The following is a 21,170-nucleotide window of genomic DNA, read 5'->3' as shown; positions in this document are numbered from 1 at the left end:
ATCTCAAAAATTGAAGGATGTCACTATAATAGCATAGTAATCTCAGATCATGGAGCCGCATCTATGGTTTACACAGAATCAAAATTAGTGTGTGTACCTCCTAAATGGAAATTTCAAACAAATTGGCTTCAAGATCCGAAGTTCGTGGAATTTTTAGGTAAACAAATTGCTTCATATTTTAAAATTAATATTACTCAAACTTTTGCCTGTGTTAGATGGGAGTCTTTCAAAGCATTTATTAGAGGTCAAATTTTAAGTTACACAAGTGCAAAAACTAAGCAAAGGAAAAAATGACATTGTTAGATTCTAAGATTAAAGTGCTTCAGAGAGACATTTTTCAAAAAGGGCAAAGTATGCCAGATGGTAACAGGGAACTACTGTCACTTAGATTCCAATATAATGAGTTATCTGCTGACAAGGTGTTGGAAAATTCCAAGAGATATATAACACCTGCTGTACACCCTTTGTACACCCATCACTATATCAGAGCACATGTAAACAAAAAGAACACAGTGTTCAGATAACCGGGTTCCCATAAGGAGGAACTGTTTTGGAACTGCTTTCTTCAATCAACATCAAAAAACATCAGGAACTTCTAACGGCTGACATTTTGTTTTTGCCAATTACTTATCAAAGCACATGCAACTTATCAAACTTATCAGAGCACATGTCACTAAACATATAAATATATTTTTGTTTTAGCCAATGTTTGCAAAACATTTAGTCTACGGCCTAAAATGTCAAGAATAGGAGGTGGTTTCCTAAAATGTCAAGAATAGGAGGTGGTTTGGGGAATTTCCAAGGAACATAGCCACAGTGATTTCATAAAGTCAGCAAGATTGAGTGTCAACCAATTTTATGCAATGTGAACAGATAAGAAATCGATAAACCATTGTGGCGCATTGAAAGAGGAAACACCCATAAGGAGAGAATTAAGGGGGGTCTGAAAAAGTGTATAAAAAAGAATGTAACTGTGGTGATGGCAGAAAGGTCTCGGCTTTGTGATCACTGGTTGAGAATAAAGTCTGATATTCTGAAGATTCTGCCTCATCCTCTTTATTGAAAATATAGAAGAAATTCTGCACAAAGATTGAAGAACTTGTCGTCTGGAAACCACGACAAAGGCTGCTGCAAAATTGATGAGGCTCAAGCAATTTTATTATGATCAGGGAGAGAAACCCAGTAAACTCCTTGCTTGGAATATTAAACAGCAACAAATGGAGAGGGCAATTACTAATATTCAGGATGCTAATGGACATAACATAGTGGATCCAATGGAAATCAATGAAGTATTTAGAAATTTTTATGAGAACCTTTATCGTTCTGAATATAACAATAATCTGGATATGCAGACACACTTCTTAGATAAGCTTGACATACCTAAAATTTCACAGGAAACAAGGGATACCTTGGAAGGAGCCTTATTAGAAATGTCTGAAGCAATTAGTGTTATGAAGGTGGGTAAGGCGGCCGGGCCAGATGGCCTACCAATTGACATATATAAAACATTTAAAGACAAATTGGAAACTCCTCTATGTGATATGTTTAAAGAATCATATGGAAAAGGTTCCCTCCCAATTTCTATGCGAGAAGCTTTAATAAGGCTACTCTCAAAACCAGGTAAACCAAAGACAAAATGTGAGAATCTGCATCCTATCAGTTCATTAAATTGAGACACCAATTCTTTGTAAAGTCATAGCAAGAAGGCTGGAGGGTGTACTTCCTGTCATAGTGGGGAGGGATCAAAATGGGTTTATACAGAGAAAACAAGGTTTTCATAATCTTAGGAGGGTATTAAATATTTTACATAGTCAAAAAGTAACATCAGATACGGCTCTTCTCTCGCTTGACGCGGAGAGGGCCTTTGATAGGGTCGAATGGCCATATCTGTTTGACGTCATTGTTTTGGTTTTGGTGAAAAATTTTGTAATTGGATAAAATTATTAAATACTAGACTTAGAGCTGATGTGTTGACCAATGATGTTGTATCCAAAGCATTTGAAATTACCAGAGGTTGCCCCCAAGGTTCACCTTTATCACCACTTTTATTCATTTTGGCCATAGAACCATTGGCAATAGCTGTAAGAATGCATGAACGAATTCAAGGCATTGAGATCGGAACCATAGATCACAAAATTTCCCTGTTCGCGGGTAATCCTGTTCCTAAAAAAACTAGATAGCTCCATTCCTGCTCTACTACAACTTATTAGCATTTTTGGAAAGATATCTGGAGTGACAGTAAATTATGAACCTATAATGGACACTTTATCAAAATATATAGAGCGTTGGATGTCTTTACCTACATCTTTAATAGGTAGAATAAATATATTTAAAATGAACATACTTCCAAAATTCATTCATTTCAAAACATTCCCCTAGCACCACCAGTATATCTATTCCCGAAAATTAAGAAAATTTTTACCAATTTCATATGGAATAAAAGACATTCTAGAGTTCACCTCTCACTAATATATCTTCCATTTGATAGAGGGGGGCTTCAATGCCCAAACCTCCAATGGTATTATTGGGCGGTACAATTGAGAACCATAATGTTCTATTTTTCAGAAAATTCTTCATCATGGACGGATCTGGAGTCAAGTTCTGTCCAATTACCATTGCACTTATACCTACACTTGGCTGAGCTTAAATATTTGAAGAAACATACTGATAATCCTATTTTAAGTAATATGATCAATGTATGGTATGAAATGAAAAAATATATGAGCATACCAGATTCCTTATTTGGCTTTAATCCAATCTGGGGTAATGTCCAATTTAAACCTGGTAAATTATATGCAGGCTTCCAAATGTGGGCAAAAAAAGGGTTTGGAAAAATACCAAGACTTGTATGTAGGGTATGTGCTAATGACTTTTGTGGAATTATCAATAAAATATAATATGCCAAGGAAACATTTCTTTAAATATTTGCAACTGAGGAGTTTTATGTTGTCTAAAGGTCATTGGCAAAACCTACACTCTCACCATTAGAGGAATTAATTACTAAGAATTGCAATGATAGAGGTTTGATTTCATTGATGTATAACTGGCTTGTGTCAGGTTCCACTGAAACCTCAGAATCCAAACTTGATGCTTGGAAGATGGATCTAAAGGATGACATTTCAATTGAGGATTGGAAAGAGGCTTGTGTGGAAGTCCAATTACAAACAGTCAACACAAATTTAAAAATGCTACAGTATAACTGGCTGATGCGTACTTATGTAACTCCTGTTAAATTACACAGATTTAATAATAATATTGCAGACTTATGTTTTAAATGTAATGAACACCAAGGTACACTATTGCATTGTATATGGGAGTGTGATAAGATAAAGAAATTCTGGAAGGAGGTGATCTGTAAGATTGAGGAGATTATATCAGTTAAGATGCCCCTGGAACCTAAGGTTTTTATTTTAGGACTTTATCCTCCTGATCTTCATTTGAGAAGGAAAGAGTATAAATTTATTGATGTGTATTGCAAGCTAAGTGTTTGATAGCCCTTAATTGGAAAAAAAACTGGTAGACCTAGTATTGGTGCTTGGATAAAGAATATGGCTCATTGTATGTCAATGGAAAAAATTGCATATATATTGAGAGGTAAATTGAATATTTGTGAAGACATTTGGAAACCTTTCATGTATTTCTTAAAGCATGGTGATTTGGGGAACTTACTCACGCAACAGGAAAAAACAGATGATGTGTGAATGAAGTTTGTGGAACTACCCAAAATGTATAATAGGAACAAATTTTACTTTATCTTATTTTTATTTATTTATTTATTTATTTATTCATTTTATTTTATTTTTTGTTGCTTGTTTGAGTTTGTCTGTTTTTCTTTTTGTAAGAGGAGAAATGGGGAGGGAGAATTTGTAAGGGAAGAGTTGATGCAATTCTGAAGCTTCATGTTTAAATACTGTATGTTGTGGGAATATATGTATGTCAAAAATACAATAAACATATTGTTAAAAACAAGGCAAATCATATATTATTATAGTTGCTGTTGCTCATATATTTGGGAACAAATTGTGTGCAAATTTAGTATATTATCATATATAATCAGTATATTTAGGGCAGCAATGTAGCATAATGACCTGGGCTCTAATAGGCTCACTCTACATGTACCGGGACAGTGATATTTGTGTACTGCTGTAATTTTGTACAGTCTGTCACACATGACGGTTTACTGTGGGTGTCTGGCACAGTCAACAATACACTCTGCATTTCACTGCTGATTGCACTACAGTGTGCAGTATAGTGTAAAATGCAGTGGCAGGTTTTGTTCCCAGGGAGGACACTGCCATTGTACCCTTGATCAAGCAACTTAACCTAAACTGTTTCAGTATGTACCCAGCTGTATAAATGGATACAATGTAAAATGCAAAAGCTGTGTTAGCTTTTGGATACAAGCATCAGCAGAATACCTGTAATGTAAGCATGTAATGTGAATACACAGGGGGAGCACCATGACACACCAAAGCAGTACAATAAAAGCTCCATGACAGCCTTTCACACTTTTCAGATCTTACTCTGCTGAAGTCTGTATGTCCTTGACTGTGAGTTCCAGACGTCCAATGAATTTGTCCTGTGATGTAATTAAATCATAAACTGAGCTCAGAAGTACACACCAATTAAATCATTCCCTTACAATAGAATGTTCTTAATAAACCTAAATGACTGTATGCTTGCTTGTATGTATGCCTGTTGCCTCTAACTCAATCTGTACATACTTTGTAGCACAGCTGCTCCTCCAGACAGGACATGTCAATTTCACACTCCTGCAGTTTCCCCTGCAAGTCCTGCACTTCCTGGTTACATTCCTCTATCTTAAGCTGCAGAGCCTGGGGAGAGACCGGCCAGTCTATCAGATACTGTATACACATGGAGAGGCCAGCCTGTATCTCATACCATACTGAGATACCCTCTTGCACTGCAGCATTCTCCTGAGCAGTACACTGTATGAACTGACAAAGCCTTCACCCGCCCAATCTCTCCCATATTATATTACACTTATTTAGAACATGTTCTTATCCAGAGCAACTTAGACTTAATCACTAACATGGTACATTTCATGGGCAAGTTTTCATGTTACATTTCACGGGCTGAACATCATGGAGAAGATTTAAAAATAAGTGACACAAAATTGGATAAAAAGTAGGATTCTCACCTAGGACATGGCTGACTCAGCACTCACCTATAAAAACTAAAGACTATACCATGTTCTACCCCCCCTTTAAACTAAAAATAACATGCCATAAACAACTACATATGGATTAACCTTTAAACAGCTGCTAGTAGTGTAATCTGGCTGGTCCCATCAAAGTACTTATAATAAGATGGAGTATTGTTTACAGCTGGTTATAGTGGTATAAAGGTCCGGTAGCCCCCTAGATCTTCAAGTTATTTTGATTTACAAGGACTCTGGGCACTTGGGTGGGATTGTATTGTCTTGCGAGGATGTTATTATTTTCCTTTCCCCCTGTACTTCTGTCTTTGGTGTCTGGTATGTCTGTTTTATGATGTGCCTGAATGTAAAGCATTGATTCAGTATTCTTTGTTTAATGTTAGTGGCTGTTGGGGGTACTAGATTGGTGTACTGGACTGGGAGTCTAAGGCTGCATAAATTGTGGTCACTCCACTGCTTTTGGCATGTTACATCAGCAATGATGTGTCTGTGACTGTAGTCAGTCTTACAGCATCGCTGCTAGTGGTGGATGCCCTTACTCTTGTTTTACAACCGAACTTTGAATGAATACAGTTTCTGTATGCCAGTTGCATTAAACCTTTAGAAGAAAACACAATATATGATATATTGTGGTTTCTCATTAATTAATTTTTTCTTCCATGTGAATACTAGTGGTTACATGTCCTCAGAATTTTCAGCACCAAAGAAAAGCAGAGGTTTTTGTGACATGACTGGCCTTGTTAAACAGCAGTGGTATTTGGCAGTGTGGTATTTGGGGAAACTACTCTGAAAGTGTAGTGGTACAAACTACCAATTACTTCACACTGAAAGTAGCTGAACTACAGCGAAAGCTCTACTAATGAGAAATGTAGCTTGCAAAACTACAGTGACTGCAAATAAATCAAATCAAACTCACATGTGTAATCAGTAACTACATAATAAGAAAAGCCAGAATCAACTGATCTGTCAACTATCCAGACAATTGAAAGTATTCACACTGCACAATGTATTACACAAATTTGGATACTTTAACAGTCTCACTCGCCTGGGCATCTGAACTGGCCTTGTCCAGGTTCCCTCTGACTTCAATGTTTTCTAGCAGCATGGCCTCCTTCTCATTAATAACAATGTCTAGTTTTTCTTCTAAGTCACTCAGGTTTCTTTCCACAGCTGCCAGATCCTGCTGCCCTCTGTTAATGGCCTGCTGCATACTCCTGCACACAGAACCGATCAGGAATCAGTAATGTCTTCTTCCTTCAATGCTAGTGCTGTAAAAAATAGCTACAGTTTAACATTTCAGGACTCGTAATCATAATTTCTCACTTTGTTATTTCGTCCTGCTCCTCAACCGTCATCTGCATGCTATCAATAACTTTGTCCTGAAATTTAAAAAAAATCAGAAATTTTTACTCCAGAGATGAATGTAAACCTGTTGGTATTACATACCTGTCTCTGAACAATTAAAAAATCCCCACTGCTCCAACTTAAAAAACTTACTTTGTAGGACAGCTGCTCCTCAAGGCAGGACATGTTCATAATATAATCCCGCAGTTTCCCTCGCAGCTCTTCTAGTTCCTGGTTTGACTCCTCTATCATACTCTGCAGGGCCTGGGGAGAGACCAGCCAGTCTGTCAGATATTACACGTAAGTGGATGAGAGACAGGACTATTTTTCCCAGGTCTGTAATTTATAGGTTTTAAAATACAGACAAATAAGCTGCCAAACATGCCAATGAGATATTAATTAACCAGATTTTAGGAGGTTTTGCAGGGGCCAAGAGGCTATATGTTTGATTAAGGTGAAGTAGGTAATTACTATTCTAACTACTGGAAAAAGATAATTTATTGTAATAGTGCAATGATAAATAATGTATTGATGCTTCAACAGTGGGAAGGGATACTGCTTTGTCTGGAAAATGAGGTATGAACCTCCTTTAACTTCCTGCTACTCACCTGGATATCCAGCTGGGCCTTGTTAAGGTTATCTCTGAGTTGACCGTTTACTTCCAGCATGGACTTCTTCTCTTTCAGTACTTTATCCAGGGTTTCCTCTGTGTCCATTAATTTCCTCTGCACAGCTTCCATCTCTTCCTCTCCTCTGTCCATGCCCTGCTGTAGGCTCCTGGTCATGCAGAGGGGTCAGAGGTCAGATTGTTTCATGTGTCTGTTCAAAGGAAACACTACCTCATTATTTCAACTGGTGTCTGCATTTGTATTTGTATACAGTCTTACTCTGTCGTTTCGCCCAGATCCTCAACCATTAGCTGCAGACGTTCAATTACTTTGTCCTGAAATTAAATAGGAACTTTTACACTTGAGAGAAATCAGTTATTCATACATAATTTTATTGAACTATTATTCATATGTTATTAATGTTACTGTACTTGTCAAAAAGCAATACGTAAACTGGTTAGACACAACAGTATAATGTTGTCAAGTAAAGAATAATACAAGCAGTAGAGAACAGCACACAGGGCAACAGATCGATATGATAATACTTTGTCCGAATGAATATTTAAACAGGGTTGCACGTGGTAGATAAGGTGTAGCAGTAAAATACTTTACATTTTCTCATAACATTACATAAAATAACATAATCGCGAGAACAGGTAATTCATCCTAACAATGTTTGCCATTTGCCTACCACAAAAGGGTACCAAGTGCTTACTGTTTACCTACAACCTAGATAGTGTCCAGCACTGTATCAAGCCTGGTATTGAAATACCACAGAGGCTCTGCCTCTAGCTGTTCAACACAGTAACTACTCTCTGTGTTACCTTAAGTCTTACCTTAAGAATTTACCTTATCTTAAGGAATTTTTACTTAGCTGAAGAGATTGAAGTTTTGTCTTCATGAATGATGAAAGACAAAAGAGAAGAAAGATAAAAAAGAAAAAAACTTTCATCTTTCATCCCAGGAAGCAATTTAGTTTCCCCTCTCTGATCCTTTTCCAGAGCCTCTATATCTTTCTTGGCATGCAGTTCTCAGAACTCTAAGGGCCATATTTACTAATCATGCTGAAAATTACCATCAGGGCTGCAACATTCTGCACTGCAGCATGTTTTCACATGTGGTCAAGTAGCTTCTGATCTAGGAATGTATAGTTTTACCTGTTTTAGATTTGTGACTCAGAATTTCATTGCAAACTAAAGAACAACTTAATTTTTGCATTTTGCCTAGATTTATTTGTATTTGTGGTACTTCATTTCTGTCTAAATTATTTATAATGGTACAACTGTCTTTCTTCATTTAAGCAATTTTCTGTCACGGATACGGGGGGTTAGGACCCAAACGCAGAGGGACGGGAAAAAACTAAAAAAAACTCAAACAGTAAATATAAATGAAGACTTTACTTTTCAACACAGAAACAAAAGCAGGGAACAAAAAGCCTCGCAGGGCAACTCTCCAAAAAAAAACACAAAGAAAACTGCAAAACACAGAAAACAAAGAAAATCCAAAAATATGTAGAAACAGAAACACGATCAGAAACACACAGGCATACACATAAGAGAAACGCAGGCAGGGAAAAAACAGGCAGGTGCATATGAACACAAGTCGGAAACAAACACAAGGAACCAGCACCCGAGTCAAGGGGACAAAGAACTTAAATAGACAGGGGTAACAAGACACAGGTGAACTCAAAGAACAGTCAAACCAGAGGGAAGGGAAAATGAGAGGCAGGTGGGGACGATGATTAAATAACGAGACAATAATAAAATAATTGAAAGAAATAATACAACCAACAGGGGAACGAGCAGGACACAAAACAGAAGTGCCGCCCTCTGGCGGCCCAACAGGGAAAAACAGAGACAGAAACACAGAACCATGACATTTTCCAAGTCTATGTGATGTTCACATCTGGACTTATGATAAAGCCTTAAACAGAACACCCCATAAATGGGTGAGGATTGGCAGTGTTTAATATTTACTGAAGAATTTAATTTTACTTATCAACGTATTTGAATTTTTAAGCTAGTTCCGTGTTTAATGTTAAAGGGGAATTGCACTTTATAACACTTCTGCTTCTCATGTCCTTCTAATGAATGTGTTGCCCTACATTTTTTGATTAGTTATTTCATTATGTTAATATTTTACGCTGTTTTGTTGTTTTCCTTTACAAATGCAGGAAGTAGACCCAGGCAGTTTAGTGTCAACTCGAGGATGCATATCATTGCGCGACTTCTGATGTGGGTGTACCTGCAGACAATAACATTAGGTTGTTCGCAGAAATAGTGTTGTATGACTACTAGCTAGCAAACCGAAAATGTCTGAGGACAAAGGAGATTTTGTTTTTGTTCATGGGTTGTTGTGCCCTATCGATTCGAGCCGAAATACACAGAAGAAGAGCTGGCTCATTTTCAGGCTGATCGTGCGAGAGCGAGAGCGAGTCAGGAGCGGGCCGAGATTGAGGAACCACAGGCCATTCCCAGGACAAAAGGAAACTGGTGGTAGACATCCTATGTATCACAGACAGACGCGATACTATGCCAACCCGCATAGTACCTACCTCGAGCGGTTCGACCAACTATGGAAAAACGGTGGGTACAGCTCCAGGCTTCAGATGGTCACCTTAGTAGTCGGTGCCTTCAAAGTGGTCGCTGCATACCCTTAGTCCTCGTTTGCGAACTTCTTCGGCTGTTATGTTGGGGTGTCTGATTACATCCAGCCATGTCTGGCACAAAGTTGCATCGCATGGAAAACTATAAAAATGTGCTTTCAAGTCAAGTTTAACGGGGCATTATAACAACCGGGTACAATGCACCTCGTTATTACACGGATATCAAACAAAAGCTAGCAGACGTTACTTTCAACGCTAAGTTAACAAAATGTTTTGCTTCGCTTCTTCTTTATTTGCCACGAAACAAAATCGAAGAAGAAGAAAAAACCAGAAACCATACTACTATGTGGACTTGCACTAAAAAAATGTCTTTGTTTCTAATGTTAGACATTTAAAATTAAATAACTAATCGAAATGAAGGGCGACACATTCATTAGAAGGACAATATCAGTCATGAGAAGCAGAAGTATTATAAAGTGCAATTCCCCTTTGAATAATTTCTACTAATGTGTTGACATAACATAATCTTCTGTATGCTCCAAGTGAATAATGGAGAAGAAACAGCTACCTGGACACAGGCATTAATAATAAGCACACACCAGATTGGTCTGTATGGTAGGGTAAGCTTTGCAATAGCTTACTTGGGAATTAAGAAACAAACAAAAGCAGCTTTCCTCATCTATTTGGACATTACCACAACTCGTTTGTGCATCAATGTTTACGCGCAATCTTTTTTTAAAAAAACCCATGCTTCATAATTTGAGGATGTGGCCAAAACCTGTGTACCCACATTATAGGGCATTTTCATTTACTGTTAAAATTATTCCACACCTTTCGATACAATCACAGAGACATGGTGCTATCAATGTAGGAGCCCACTAATTAGAAGAGGTGTCCACATACTTTTGGCCACATGGCGTATTATATAACATATGGATAACTTCCTTAGATTTTATACTCAATACTTTCGGCATCCTGTTGGCCTGTTTTTATTTTTTATTTTTTACTACAGCACAGTGCCTAGAACCTGAAAGGCTTTGATCAACTATTACTCCCAGGTCTTTTTCAAGTTGCTCACATTTTATTCGTCTCCCATAAGTAGTCCTCTCTTGTTTTTATTTCCCACATGTAGAACTTCACAATTTAACCATATTGAATTTCATTTGCAAGGTTTCTGCCCATTTCTGGATTCTGTTTAAATCTTCTTTAATTACTTTAGTACATCCCAAAATGTTAGCTCAAGCTCCCAGTTTCGTATAATCTACAAATGTATCTAACACACTTTCAATGTTACGATCATCAGCTGTTTTTATGTTGAGATCTCTGTGGTTGTTGGTTGTGTTTGTGTGTGTGCGCCGGTATGCCTCATCTGCCATCCCTGCTTCTTAGCGTCAAGCTCTTGGGCTCTGTCTGGTTGTACACCTGCTGCTTCTGTCTCTTCAATCGAGATATACAAGACCTGGAGACAGCTTCCGTTTACCGGTTCCATGGATTCCAATGGGAGCTGCTCAATGGCTCATGAAGCTAATCCATGGAGGCTGCCATGTTTGACTCTGGGGTTTTTATCACCAGAACATGTGCACTGGATACCTAAACGTGAAGGATCACGGTGAACCTAAAACCCAGAGCAATGACGTTAACCTGCGGGGGTACGCTCCAAAAAAGCTTTCACATCATCTGACGAACTGTGACTTTGCTGGCTAGCTCCAAGATTTTGTGGAAGAAAACAAGTGACTCATTGTGACAAGGCCATTCCTAATGTGGTTTCTGCACAGGTTTTCTGCAAGTTAAAGTAATGAATAAGGCATGTTTTAATGGAAGCATTCTGCAACACTTGATTAGCGTGACTAGTATACTTGACTAGAATACATTAGCTAGCTAGCTAGCTGTATACGTGCTTTTGGAAAATCTACCTGGTACGTGAGCTAGCAAGACTGAAATGCAGTGAGAAGTTGTGGTTAGCTTGCTAACTATGTAACTATTATGTTTCACAAGCTAGCTATCAAGCTGTCTTACTGCCTAGCTAGACAGTAGAGCAGTTGTATCTAACTTTTCCAAATATTAATAACATTCAGTGGCACTTGACTGTAACATAAGTAATTATATCTAGCTAGCAGGCTAGAGCTCTTTAATAAGAAAAGTATGAGTAGGAGCTTTCAGCCAAGGTGAATTGGTGCTGGTTTTTCTCTCCATCCCTAGTTCAGGATTACAAGCCAAATTCTACAATCCTCATAAGATCGAAAAAAAACTTGGTGACATTGATTATGTTGTGCGGTTCTTTTTAGATTTTGCACAGATTATCGCAAGGTAAACAGTGTTAACAAGCCTGATTCCTTTCCTCTTCCATGCATTGAAGACTGTATTGACAGGGTCTGTGCTGCAAATTATGTAACCAAGCTAGATCTGCTGAAGGGTTATTGGCAGGTGCCTATAATTGAGCATGCATCAGAGGTCTCTGCATTTGCATCCTGTCAATTTGCTGCAGTATTATACCGCAATGGCTTTCGGGATGCAGAACGCCCCCTCCAGACTTTAACGCCTTATGAGGCATTTCTAGACAATGTTGCAATTAATTCTGTTACCTGGGAAATACACCTCCAGATACTACATACACTGTTTGACCTCTTAAGTGATGCAACATTAACGTTGAAACCGCAAAATGTGAGTTTGGTAAAGCAGTACTGATCTACAGTGAGCACCATAATTCATTGGACAGTGACACATTTTTTGTTATTTTGGTTCTGTACTTTAGCACTTTGAGTTTGAAAGGATACAATGACAATGAGGTTGAAGTGCAGACTGTCAGCTTTAATTTGAGGGTATTTTCATCCATATCGGATGAACCGTTTAGTACAAGTATTTGTTGAATTGGATTCACAGATGTGTTTTGTGAGGCAGGTGTATTCATTTGTGTCATTAGTGAATGCAGAAGAGAGCTGTTGATGTCTAGTCTTGATTCTAGTCTTTGCAATTTCCTTTGGAGATTGTTGTTGGGGTGTGACAACATGAGGAAGACAGCAGTGTCAATGCAAATTAAGCTGGCTGTCATAAGGCTCAGAAATGAAAATCAATCAGTCAGGAACATTGCAAAAACCCTGGGCATGCCCAAGTCAACAGTTTGTTTCATCATTAACAAGAAAAAAACAACTGGTGATTATGTCAAAAGACCCGGTAGACCAAGGAAGACATAGAGAATACTCTCTATGGTGAAGAAAACCGCCCTGACAACAGCCCAACAGATCAAAAACACTCTCCTGGATGCAGGTGTAGGTGTGTCAAAGTGTATCATACGTAGAAGACTACACCAGCAGGACTACAGAGGGTACACTACAAGATGCAAACCACTGATAAGCCTGAAGAACAGAAAGGCGAGATTATGGGTTTCGCGAAAAAGCACCTAAAAGAGCCCAAAGAGTAGTGGATCAAAGTCTTGTGGACAGATGAGACAAAGATTAACATGTACCAGAGTGATGGAAAGAGGAACGTGTGGAGAAAAAAAGGAAATGCCCATGATCCAAAGCATACCACCTCATCCGTGAAACATGGTGGAGGGGGTGTTATGGCTTGGGCCTGTATGGCTGCCAGTGGAATGGGCTCACGTGTCTTCATCGATGATGTAACTGCAGACAGAAGTAGAACAATGAATTCTGAAGTCTACAGAAATATTTTATCTGCTCAGATAAAACCAAATGCCTCTAAACTCATTGGACGGCACTTCATCATGCAACAAGACAATGACCCGAAACACACTGCTAGAGCAACAAAGGGGTTTTTGATGGCCAAAAAGTGGAAAATCCTTGACTGGCCGAGTCAATCACCGGATCTGAATCCAACTGAACATGCATTTTACATGCCGAAGAGGAGACTGAAGGCAAAAAGTCCCCGAAACAAGCAGGAACTGAAGATGGCTGCAGTACAGGCCTGGCATCACCAGGGAAGATACCCAGCGTCTGGTGATGTCTATGCATCGCAGATTCAAGCAGTCATTGCATGCAAAGGATATGCGACCAAATATTAAAAATGATTACTTTATTCTACATTATGTTAAATTGTCCAATATTTTTTGATTCCCGAAAATGGGGGGGCCTATGTACAAAATGTTCTATAATTTCTAAACGGTTCATCCGATATGTATGAAAATACCCTCAAATCAAAGCTGACAGTCTGCACTTCAACCTCATTGTCATTCAAACTCAAAGTGCTAGAGTACAGAACCAAAATAACAAAAAATGTGTCACTGTCCAATGAATTATGGTGCTCACTATTTGGGTAAGCAGATCGGACAGGGACAAGTGCGGCCTCTTGACGCCAAAGTGTCTGCAATTGTTGCACATTCTTTACATTTGGCTATATTAAATTTAATTTGGCAGGTTTCCGCCCACTTCTGGATTTTATCTAAATATTCTTGGATTACTCTAGTAGCTTCCAAACTATTAGCTGGGTCTCACAGTTTTGTATCATCTGCAAATTTGACTAATGTACTTTCTACGTCCCTGTCAAGGTCATTGATATAAATGAGGAAGGGCAGTGGTCCTAGCACCGATCCTTCTGGGACTCCACTTCCAACAGCTCCCTGCTCAAATAATATCCCTCCTACTACTACTCTTTGTGTAGCCAGTTCCGAATCCACTCTGAAATATGTCCTCTAATTTCTACTCTCTTCATTTTACTAACCAGTCTCTCATGTGGTACCTTATCAAATGCCTTTTGGAAATCTAAGTAGATAATACCATAAGCCTTGTTATAATCAAAACACTTGGTAGTTTCTTCAAAGAATACCAGAAGATTTGTCAGACATGACCTTCCCTTATGAAAACCATGCTGGCCATCTCTTAGAATGTTGCTATTTTCAAGAAATACTTCCAACTTGTCTCTAATGATAGATTCCAGTAATGATCTCAGCTAACTCTTTTGCTAACTCTTGAGTATATGCCATCAGGACCGGCTGCCTTGTTTGTCTTTGGTTTAAGTAATTCATCCAGTACTTCTTTATCCTGTATTTCAATATCTGATAAGACATTCTGAGTACTGAATATGCCTTCCAGTCTATTAGTAATCTTTTCTCTAGTAAAACACTCAACAAAATAACTATTTAAGCCATTAGCAATATCTTTATTCTTAGAAAGAAATGCTCCTTCTTCATTTCTGATGCACCTGATATCCTCTTTGACTTTTATGTTCATGCTAAAATATTGAAAGAAATGTTTAGGATTATTTTTTGCATCTTTGGCAATTTGTCTTTCAAAGAGCCTCTTGGCTTCCTGTAGTTCTGTTTTAACCTTAGCTTGCATATTACAATATTCAGCCTTATTACTCTCAGTGCTGTCATTTTTATATATTTTATACAGTTTTGTTTTTTTCTCAAACTCTCCCGTATGGCTTTGTTCATAAATGTCATAAACCTTGCTACAATCAAAACATTTGGAAGCTTGCTTTAAAAATGTCAAACGGTTTGTCAGGCATGACCTTCCCCTGTGAAAACCATGTTGGCTATCCCTCAGGATGTTGTTATTTTGAAGAAATAATTCCAACTTGACTCTAATGACATATTCCAGTATTTTACATGTGATGCAAGTTTAACTAGCAGGCCTGTAGTTCCCTGCATCAGTACTATCCCCTTTCTTATATACTGGTATTATATTACCTTGCTTCCACAGGGTGTCTACAGGTATTATGAAGTTAAATTTAAGACTTTTTAAGACATTTTAAATGCCACCTAGAATGAAATTTAAGACCAAACTAGCAAAAAAATAAACGTGAAAATTGAAAGATACACTCTTCTCAACTGAGTAATATTGTCAAGAATGAAGCTAGCAGAAGTGGTTTCTGTATTTCACAAACCACCGGATGCTCTTGAAAGGGAGCGAAAACGTGGCAAGGAATATGGAATGGAATGCTCTGTGTGGACTCAGAGCATTCTATTCCATGCCACATTTTCACCACACAACCTGTCTTAGTGCACAGCGCACTGGATTAAAAGCCTGATAATAGCACTCATTTGGGCCACATTCAAGTAAAAAATTTGATCGTAAATGGGAACATAAATGTGTAGATTAGATTTACAATTAATTTGTGGTTAAACTTGAAAAAAAAACATAGGCTACCTTTAGTGTATCAAGTACATAGGTTTAACACAAAAACATACAAATGTCTAATAAATTTACATTGAGATCAAACTTTTGATGAATGCAGTTCTAAATCAACATTAAGGCAAAATGACACTAATTACTTGAGTTTAAGGATATTTGTCCAAATGTTTATTACAGTGAAATAAGAAATAAATACATACATTTGCCTAGCTAGTAACGTTAGCTGTGGAAACTGTGCAGAACGAAGCAATTGGAGTCTGCTGGCGCGGTCTTGAATACTGTTTGTGCTTCTCGCTTTGCATATGGGATTCTACTGCCCTGAATCCCATTGTACCAAGCTTGAAACATTTGCGACATATAGGTACTGTATCGGGCTTCGGAGACATTTACGGGCACGGGTTTTAACCACGTTGAGAGTATTCTCAGAGAGCTTTTCTCAAGCAAGCCATTTATCGTTAAACTTGCATTTACCCATGAAGCCATTAGTTTGCTAGCTTGGCTATCTTACAGAGAACGCAGATTGTTACCTCGCTTGACTGAATCCGTAATTTAGCAGAAAGGAAAAAAGTTGCCTTGTCAGAATCACTTTCACTGACAGTACTACTGGAGAACTGTTTAGGTTGCCTTCAACGTTGCCTGGTAACGTAGAAGCACCGCAAACTCTTGTGGTCATGTGACTTCACCTAAAAAGGATCCTTGCGCATTTAAAAAAAAAAACCTCTGTTTCTATCGTATTTGGTTTCCTTTCAGTTTATCATTTGGCAAAACTCAGTCACACCGTATAGTCAGATTGGGATTACATCACCTCTAAAAATATTTAAAACCTTTCAAAAATGAATTTAATACAATTTAATACCTTTTAAGGCCTTTTTTATGTAAATATTAATTTAAGACTATTTAAGACTTTTTAAGGACCCGCGGACACCCCGTTCCAGTTGTTCAGTATTACTCCTGTTGCTAAAGACTGTATAAAAATACCTGCCAATGGTTCTTACATGATCTCACGTAGCTCTTTGAGTATCCTTGGGTATATGCCATTAGGGCCTGCTGACTTATTTGTCTTTACTTTATGTAATTTATCTACTACTCTTTATGCCCTCTCTCAATACTCAATATCTGCTAAGACATTCTGAGTACTGAATACACTTTCTGGCCTATTAGTAACCTCTCTGGTAAAACTTTCAACAAAGAATTGACTATTACAATTTAAAGCATCAGCAATATCCTTAATCTTACCAAGCAAAGCTCCTTCATTATTCATAATGGACGTAAGGTACTTTCCTCTTCTTATTGCAGTAATGCTTAGGATTACTTTTTGCATCTTGGGCAATTTGCCTTTCAAAGAGCATTTTAATTCAGAAGAAAAATGTTCAGAATGTACAGAAACCTGGAGGAAACTGCCAGAAGGGACATACAGAGACAAATAAAAAGACAAATACAGCTGGACAAGTACAGCTACAAACAAAAGATAGAGGCCACTCTGGCATCCGGCAATCCCAGAGAGGCATGGCAGGGAATTAAATCCATGACCAATGTTCCACACAAGGGCAGGGGAAAACTTACCTCTGTCTTGCATGGTAGCGAGGGACTGGAGATGGCAAACCAGCTCAACACCTTCTTTTGTCGCTTTGAGAGAGGCAACAGTGTTGAGGCTGCCACTGTGATGCCCTCCCTCCCCCCCCCCCCCCTCCCTACACCCAACTCAATCATCTAGGAATCAGAAGTCCTTCACCTTTTTAGAGGCTGTAACCCACAAAAAAGCCCAGGCCCTGACAATATTTGTGGAAGTGTTTTAAAGCACTGTGCTGAACAGCCAGCACCAGTGTTTACTGACATTTTTAGGTCCTCTTTTAATTTTCACAAAATCCCTACCCTATAGAAAACATCCACAATTGTACCCGTGCCAAAAATTCCCAGACCCATAGGGCCCAACGACTTTCGAACAATAGCATTGACATCGCTGGTCATGAAGTGCTTTGAGCGTCTGGTCAAGAAGTACATTGTATCACAAACACAGAACCTCACAGACCCCTTGCAATTTTCCTATCAAGCCTCTAGGGGGGTGGAAGATGCAATTCTGACTCTATAGCACTTATTGCACACTCACCTTGAGAAACCAAAGACACATGCTAAGATTTTATATGTGGACTTTTCATCTGCTTTTAACATTATTCAACCCAGAATTTTAGCAGACATATTGGCTACAGAATTTTCACTTGAAGCTGGCTTGATTTTATGGATTGTTGATCTTCTTAGCTGTAGAATCCAGCAGGTCAGAGTAGGTACGTCACTCTCTGACAAAATGACCACTTGCACAGGCTCCCCCCAGGGATGCGTTTTATCATCTTTATTGTTTATTTTATACATCAACTCTTGCACTAGCACTTTCCCGAATAGGCACTTTATTAAGTACGCAGATGATACTGCCTTAGTGAGCCTTCTATATGATAGGGAGGAGGAGCATGGGCCAGTTTTTGACTGCTTCCTAAATTGGTGTGAGAAGTCAAACCTTCTCTTAAACACCTCCAAAACAAAGGAAATGTCCATTGACTTTAGAAAGCTCAATCCTCTCACCCTACTTTTATCAATGGGGAGCCAATACAATCTGTACCAGATTACAAGTACCTTGGCATTGTGCTCGACCATAAGCTTAAATTGGACCTGTGGACTGATAAGCACTAAGACACAACAAAGAACGTACTTTTTAAAGAAACTGCCATCTTTTAATGTCCAAAACAAAATGCTCCAAATGTTTTACTGTGCTTTTATTGAAAGTGTTTTAACCTTCTGCATCATCTGCTGGTTTGGCAATGCTACTGAGACACAGAAAAAGACTGCCAAAAAAACTGTAACAACGGCCAGTAAACTGTTAGGGATTACGTTACCAAGTATGGAATGCATCTACAGAGACAGAACGGTGAATAAGGCAAACAACATTGTGGGTGACCAGAGGCACCCCTGTGCCTCCTCATTTGAATTGTTGCCATCTGGGCGATGATATCGCCCCCCTCTATTTACTAAAAATAGAACCATGTGTTAATTTGTTCCACAACCATGTGTTAATTTGTTCCACAAGCTTGCACTAGCACCTTATCCCCCATGCACTCCTTCCTGGTCACAAAGGATGTCCAGCGGGTCTGGGCAGGAGTTGCCCCCGTCCTAACTATTGTTCTTTCTTTTTTCTTTTTTTTTACACTTAATTTATTGCAAGGTGCTAAGTATGTGTATGAGTATGTCTATTAGTGATTTTTGTGATGTTATGATGAAATGCCTTGTGATTATGCTGCAAACACAGGGACAAAAACAAAGTATCTATCTATCTATCTATCTATCTTTTAGCAGGCCTTTTTTTAAAAACATATATAGAAATTCTTCCTCACTTATTCCTTGTCCTGTCACCAATTCCCAATTAATAACAGGGTAACTGCAGACACCCATAATAACAGTCTCACCTTCCTGACAAGCTTAATTTCCAAAGAGCATTGTATTTCCACTACTGTTTTTAAAATGAACTGATATCAATTATATACTTAAAAGCACAGTACCATCCCCCTTCAAATGTTCAAAAATTCAACAAACTAACTTCCACCAACTCCACCACCTAACAGGATGTTTGTATCAGGTGTGAGCAATCGAGCAAGAGCTAGAGAAGTTGAGTCAGAGCCTCTTCCATCATGCCTATAGTTTTTCCCACCCATAGACAGATTCCTCACCTTGGACACCATGATTTTGTTTTTGTTGGAGCTCTCACTGATGTATTCCTGCAGCCTTTTCTGCAAGGCCTCCATTTCCTGGCTGGACCCCTCTACAATGCGCTGCAGGGCCTAAACGAATTGAGCCAGTCTGTTAGATTTTGTTCAACTTCAGACTCCCTAAAATATCTTTTCAGTTCTGTAATACTGTATGTGGTAGGGTGGGCGTGGTTTTGCGTTGGCTGCAGAGAGAGAGTGGGCGGGGCGGCTCTCGGAACTCTGCGCCACGGCTGTTGGGGTTTATTAATCAGCACTGATGGTTAATTGTGTGATTGATTGACAATGTGCTGATTACCTCGACAGTGAGCCTGGACGTTTAAAAGCTGCTCGACAGAGAGAGAAGGGAGAGCACGGGAGACGGAAGAAGAGCTGACGGGCTGTCAGCCGTGAATTGTGAAACCAAAACTCTGTTATTGTGTATTGTGACCAGAAAGCCGAGGCGGCCGAAAAATAAAAGGCGCCGAAAATAAAACAAGACGCAGTCGCGTCCTGAAAAATTAACGTGTCTCTCTCCTCTCTCAAACGAGCGGTAGCACTCGACTGCTACACTGTACTTTTTGGAATAATACTCCTAATATACTGACTGAGCTGTGTTGGATATATCTTTATCTTCTTATTTGCTTTATGTTGTAGTGGGATGATTACAGTTTTTTTTTACTCCAACCAAGATAATGATAGAATAATTCAAGGTAAATACAGCACCCAATGTTTTAATTTTTTTCATCCATACTGAAAGAAGCAAGGGAGATGCCGATGGGGAAATAATTTGTTGGTTTAGAGTGAGGTAATGGGTGCTGAAACTTCATGTGACCATTAAGAGAGGAACCTAATTTCCCTGTCTCCTGCTCACCTTTTGATCCAAATAGGCTTTGTCCAGGTTATCTCTGAGTTGGGAATTTGTCTGAAGAATGCCTTCCTTCTCTCTCATAGCAGTGTTCAGGTTTTCCACTGCCTCAGTCAGATTCCTCCTCATGGCTTCCAGCTCCTGGTCTCTGCCTCTCAAGACCTGCTGCAGACTCCTGCTTACATGCAGACAAAGGGCTCAGCCTTTTCTATCAGCTGGCATAATCAGCCACTTTGCTGTAATTAAGTGCACAGGACAGCATAGTTTAGCAGTGAGGAAGTGTACAGGACTGCACGATTTAGCGAAGGGGAAGTGCACAGAACAGCCATTTAGCAGAGGGAGAGGCAGCACAGTTTAACCGTTAGGAAGTGTATTAGAAAGCACAGTTTAACAGAGAGAAAGTGCAAACGACAGCACAGTTTAGCACTTTAGGAAGTGCACAGAACAGCACAAGGACAGAACAGGCCTTACTCTGTTGCCGTCGCTTGTTGCTCCACCTTGAGCTTCAGATTTACAATAGTTTTCTCCTGAAATATAAATTAATCAAAAACTAAATGTTACTCAAGATTCATTAGAATTCAGCGGTAAGAAAGCCAGAACGAAAGAAAATGAAATTTGATTACTACTTCAATATTCATTATAGAAACTATTTCATTACTGAAATCAGAACAGAGTATGGTGAAGAGCTTTAAAAACAGAACAGTATAGTGAGAGTTCAAATCAATACTGGATATCAGAACAGCAGACCT

At 38.8% G+C, this 21,170-nt stretch overlaps 1 protein-coding gene across 1 annotated transcript in view; it reads right to left on the bottom strand.

Moving 5' to 3' along the window:
- Positions 1-21,170, bottom strand: part of LOC118222976 (testis-specific gene 10 protein-like) — a 149,582-nt gene that overhangs the window by 53,302 nt on the left and 75,110 nt on the right. Inside the window, exons 9-18 of the mRNA XM_035408976.1 lie at positions 20,893-20,948; positions 20,428-20,596; positions 19,539-19,649; positions 7,411-7,466; positions 7,132-7,300; positions 6,677-6,787; positions 6,503-6,558; positions 6,225-6,393; positions 4,725-4,835; positions 4,524-4,579 (exon numbers count right to left, since the gene is read on the bottom strand). Coding sequence (XP_035264867.1) covers positions 4,524-4,579; positions 4,725-4,835; positions 6,225-6,393; positions 6,503-6,558; positions 6,677-6,787; positions 7,132-7,300; positions 7,411-7,466; positions 19,539-19,649; positions 20,428-20,596; positions 20,893-20,948 — 1,064 coding nt within the window. The remainder of the gene's footprint in view (positions 1-4,523; positions 4,580-4,724; positions 4,836-6,224; positions 6,394-6,502; positions 6,559-6,676; positions 6,788-7,131; positions 7,301-7,410; positions 7,467-19,538; positions 19,650-20,427; positions 20,597-20,892; positions 20,949-21,170) is intronic.

Source organism: Anguilla anguilla, chromosome 3 (assembly GCF_013347855.1).
Source record: "Anguilla anguilla isolate fAngAng1 chromosome 3, fAngAng1.pri, whole genome shotgun sequence".
NCBI lineage: Eukaryota > Metazoa > Chordata > Actinopteri > Anguilliformes > Anguillidae > Anguilla > Anguilla anguilla.
Note: the sequence above shows the minus strand (reverse complement) of the source record. Positions and strands in the feature narration are given on the sequence as shown.